Raw genomic sequence first — 5320 nt, forward strand, 5'->3', positions numbered from 1 at the left:
TTGACAATCCTCTACATTAACTACAACACCACCAACCTTCGTGTCGACTTCAAACTTGCCAACACACCCTTCTTCTCCCACATCCAGGTCCTTAATAAAAAACACGAAAAGTAGAGGTCCCAGAACAGGTCTTTGTGGGACACCACTAGTCACAATCCTCCAATCTGAATGTACTCCCTCCACCAGAGCCCTCTGCCTTCTGCAGGCAAGCCAATTCTGAACACCCGGCCAACCTTCCCTGAATCCCATGCTTTCTGACTTTCTGAATAATCCTACAGTGTGGAACCTTGTCAGATGTCTTACTAAAATTCATATAGATCACATCCACTGCACTACCCTCATCTATGTGCCTGGTCAGCTCATCAAAGAAATCCATCAGGCCTCCCTTCATAACGCCATGCTGACTGGCCCTGATCAGACCATGATTCTCTAAATGTCCATAGATCCTATCCCTAAGAATCTTTTCCAAGTGCGTTCCCGTCACAGACGTAAGGTTCACTGGTCTATAATTACCTGGCTATCCCTACTACCTTTTTTGAACAAGGAGATAAAATTCGCCTTCCTCCAATCCTTCGGTACCATTCCCGTGGGCAACGAGGACATAAAAGATCCTAGCTAAAGTCTCAGCAATTTCTTTCCTCGCCTCGTGGAGCAGCCTGGGGAGTATTCCCTCAGGCCCGGGGGACTTTCCGTCCTTCTGTATTCTAAAATTCCAACAACTCCTTTCCCTTAATACCAACATGCTGCAGAACATCAACCACACTCGTATTGTCCTCACCACCATCAAGTTCCCTCTCATTAGTGAAAACCGAACAGAAGAGTTAATTGAGGACCTCGCTCACTTCCACAGCCTCCAGGCACATCTTCCCACCTTTATCTCTAATCGGTCCTACCTTCACTCCTGTCATCCTTTATTTCTTCACATGATTGAAGAATGCCTTGGGGTTTTCCTTTACCCTACTCGCCAATGCCTTCTCATGCCCCCTTCTTGCTCTTCTCAGCCCCTTCTTAAGCTCCTTTCTTGCTTCCCTTTGTTCCTCAACAGACCCATTTGATTCTTGCTTCCTAAACCTCATGTATGCTGCCTTCTTCCACCTGACTAGATTTTCCACCTCCCTTGTCACCCATGGTTCCTTCACCCTACCATTCCTTATCTTCCTCACCGGGACAAATTTACCCCTAAACTCCTGCAAGATATCACTAAACATCGACCACATGTTTCCATAATACATTTCCCTGCAGAAGCATTGTCCCATTTCACGCCCGCAAGTTCTAACCTTCTAACCTCATAATTTGCTTTTCCCCAATTAAAAATCTTCCTGTCCTCTCTGATTTTATCGCTCTCCATGATAATGCGAAAGGCTAGGGAGCGGTGGTCACTGTCCACCAGATACTCACCCACTGAAAGATCTGTGAGCTGACCCGGTTCATTACCTAGTACGAGATCTGGTATGGCACTCCCCCTAATCGGTCTGTCCACATACTGTGACAGGAATCCGTCCTGGTCACACTTAACAAACTCTGCCCTATCTAAACCCTTGGAACCAATCAAGTGCCAATCAATATTAGGGAAGTTAAAGTCACCCACGATAACAACCCTGTTATTTTTGCTGCTTTCCAAAATCTGTTTCCCAATCTGCTCCTCTGTATCTCTGCTGATATCAGGGGGCCTATAAATTACCCCCAATAGTGTAACTGCTCCCTTCTTGTTCCTGAATTCCACCCATACTGAATGAAAAGAGCATCCTGCTACATTACCCACCTTTTCTGTAGCTGTAATAGTATCCCTGACCAGTAATGCCACCCCTCCTTCCCTTTCCCCCCACCTCTAGCGCTTTTAAAGGGAATGGTCTAAGAAAAATTCAGAATGAACTTAATTCAGAGTAAATAAACGGTGCAATGCCTCTTTCATGTTTCATGAAAGGAGGGGGTGGCGGTGAAAGCCACCGTCTCTCCGCGGAGTCCGCAATTGTAACTTGGGGGCAAAAGTGATGTTTGATTGCCTTCTCCGTTACAGTTGGCAGGCGCTGTGGGCTCTGGAGGTGACATCCTGTGTTGGGATGATTAACCGCATCATCCGCTGGATCGTTCACACTTCCGGCACTTTGTGCATCAGACCTCAATCTTGCTCTCCCACCCCCACTCTACCACCGCCGATATTCTTCATCTTCTTCCTCTGCCCTGATTACCACTCCTTCCTTGTGCGGCGGGTTCCTGAATTACCCCTATGAACTGTGCTTGTGAAGAGAGACAGAGAGAAAGAGAGAGACAGAGAGAGACAGAGAAAGAGAGAGAGAGAGAGAGAGAGAGGGAGGGAGGGAGAGAGAGAGAGAGAGAGAGAGAGAGAGAGAGAGAGAGAGAGAGAGAGAGAGAGAGAGAGACTGCTTTGAGATTGTGTTATGAACCACTGAGGTTCATATTTCCTGTGGCCTGTCACTTTAAGGCACAAGAAGGAACTGAGACTAACTTTTGCATTTCTGCTGAGTTCGGAGAGAGAGAGCACCGAGCAGCTCGTAAGTCGCTGTGGTGACCGAGGGCGGAGTTATTGGATGGACAATCGTAGTTATGGGTTCTCCACAGTGTTTATACTTCCCAAGGACATGTCCTGCTGATGCATTCTTACACAGACAGAGAAGAGATGAGTTATTTGAATGACAGTTGGTACTCAGTACGGTGAGAGAAATAGAAGGTCAGATGTTAGACCTGCAACACGTTTTTGGACACTGAATGAGCTTTGCTGTGCCCACAGATTAAGTGTGTTTTTTTTTTGGAGGATCCATCAGGCGGATTGATCAGTAGCTCTTGCAGTGTGAACAGGATCTGACCGGTGGGGATCCTCGCCTGGGTTGATGACTCCACCGAAGAAGAACGGCCCCCTTTGTTGAAGTCACTGTCGGTGACTTCTAAAGAATTTAGGAGGACAACGGGAAGATCGACGGCATCAGCTAATCTGAAGACTCAGATATCTCCCTTCTCTCTCTCCATCCCTATTCAACTAAATGCCACGAACTGAACTGAACTTTACTCATTATCTTAACACCATTTATTCACCCCTAGACTTGAAGAAGCTTGAATTTCATATATTTCCACACTTACTCATGAATAATCATTGATAACCTGCCTGATTTATCTGCATTTTTATTACTGTATTGCGTAATTACGAATAAATATCATTAGTTAATAACAATACCGGGCTCCAAAGTGTTTCCATCTCTGGTGGTTCTTTAACCCGTCACGGGGTATGTGATAAAATTGGATCCTGCGTCCGTGGTAGGAACAAATTCGTTAGGAGGGTTGTTTGAATTGATTGGGGAAAATCCCTTTTGATTTGCTTTTGTGGAAAAACATCAGAAATTGACGTTTGTGTTGAGAGGTTTCTGTTGGACCCAACCCCTGAAGCGTTCGATGATGGTAAGAGGGGTGTGCTGTTGGTAAATGCTCAGAAGTTAAACTTTATGGTTACCATTAGAATGCGGAAAGTGTTAATACAGGAGTTAATAGCATATCGTTATATATTCAAGGGAACGTTTGAAGAGAGTGTGTGGGAAATGTTTGCTGAAGATAAATTTACTGAGGCAGAGATTCCACGTCAGTTCGAAAAACTAAAGGAAGAATAAAGGCAGCTTTAGTTGACATTAAAACAGGTCGAGAGAGAGAGGCCGCAGAGACAGACGACAAAGGCAAATTTCAACGGTTCTTGTTTCAGTCGAAGCAAGTTGCTGAAGAAGTGAGCGTTAGAATTCGGGTCGAAAAAGACGTTTTAAAAAAAAAACTGCCCGGGGAGAAGGGTCAGCACTGCGCAGGCGCGTGACATAGCGCGCCAGGGTTTAAAATGCAGACCACCATATACAGCGGCCATCGTTGTAGCGCCCATCGTCGGAGTGGACTGAGTCAGAGTGGGGCGGCTTTGGATCAAGCAGGCTTCAGCGAGAACAGGTAGAGGCCAGAGTAGGTACTGGTAAGTTTTTTATTCAGATTGTCTAGCGTAGAGAGAATGCCAGGCAGGATGTTGGAATGCTCCTCTTGCAGGGTGTGGGAAGTCAGGGAGCCCTGCGGTGTCCCTGACAACGACACCTGCAGGAAGTGCATTCAGCTGCAGCTCCTGACAAATCGCGTGAGGGAACTGCAGCAGGAGCTGAATGACCTACGGATCATTCGGGAGAATGAGGAGATTATAGATCGTAGCTACAGGGAGGTAGTTACGCCAAAGGAGCAGAGGGCAGGAAATTGGGTCACTGTCAGGCGAGGGAAGAGGAAAGGGCAGGCAGAGCAGGGTTCCCCTGTGGCCATTCCCCTCAACAACAAGTATACTGCATTGGATACTGCTAGGGGGGATGACTTACCTGGGACGAGCTGCAGTAGCCGGATCTCCGGCACTGAGTCTGGCTCTGCAGTGCAGAAGGGAGGGCGGGGTGGAGAGGAGAGCGGTAGTGATACGGGACTCGATAGTTAGAGGTGTAGATAGGAGATTTTGTGGTCGTGACAGAGAATCCAGGATGGTTTGTTGCCTCCCAGGTGCCAGGGTCAAGGATGTCTCTGATCGATTGCATGACATTCTGAAGTGGGAGGGTGATCAGCCAGATGTCGTGGTGCACATCGGTACCAATGACATAGCAAGGAAGAGTGAGGAGGTCCTGGAGAGTGAGTATAGAGAGCTTGGTAGGAAGTTGAAAAGCAGGACCACAAGGGTGGTAACCTCAGGATTGCTACCTGTGCTAGGTGCCAGTGAGGGTAGGAATAGGATGCTCTGGAGGATGAACAAGTGGCTGAGGAACTGATGTAGGGAGCAGGGTTTCAGATTTCAGGATCTTTGGGACTTCTTCTGGGGCAGGTGGGACCTGTATGAGAGAGACGGGTTACACTTGAACTACAGGGGGACCAATATCATTTCAGGGAGGTTTGTTACTGCTGTTGGGGAGGCTTTAAACTAGACTTACTAGGGGATGGGAACCAGAGTGCCAGAGCTGACAGATGGCTGGGGTGAAAATAAATGATGTTGAAAGTTCAAGCAAATCCGCTAATAGAAAGGTTGTGAGTGGTGGTAAAAATATTCTGAGCTGTATATATTTCAATGCCAGGAGTATTGCGGGGAAGGCGGATGAGTTGAGGGCGTGGATTGACACGTGGAATTATGATGTTATAGCAATTAGTGAATCTTGGCTACAGGAGGGGCAGGACTGGTAGCTTGATATTCCAGGGTTCCGATGTTTCAGATGTGATCGAGGCAGAGGAATGAAAGGTGGGGGGTTAGCATTGCTTGTTAGGGAAAATATTACAGCAGTGCTCAGGCTGGGCAGATTAGAGGGCTTGTCTACTGAGT

General features: G+C 47.2%; 1 protein-coding gene across 2 annotated transcripts in view; it reads left to right on the plus strand.

Annotated features, from left to right (window-relative positions):
- LOC140206695 (uncharacterized) overlaps positions 1-3170 on the plus strand; it is a 23181-nt gene extending 20011 nt beyond the window's left edge. The window contains exon 4 of one of the 2 annotated variants that reach the window (XM_072274854.1): positions 1-3170. This exon is cut by the window's left edge and continues 1157 nt beyond it. Coding sequence is in view for 1 of the 2 variants with exons in the window: in XM_072274855.1 (XP_072130956.1) it covers positions 2774-2792 (19 nt within the window). In the remaining variant the exon portion in view is untranslated. The other variant, XM_072274855.1, reaches the window with a different exon arrangement.
- The last annotated feature ends 2150 nt before the right edge of the window (positions 3171-5320 follow it).

The sequence above is a fragment of the Mobula birostris genome, chromosome 13 (assembly GCF_030028105.1).
Source record: "Mobula birostris isolate sMobBir1 chromosome 13, sMobBir1.hap1, whole genome shotgun sequence".
NCBI lineage: Eukaryota > Metazoa > Chordata > Chondrichthyes > Myliobatiformes > Myliobatidae > Mobula > Mobula birostris.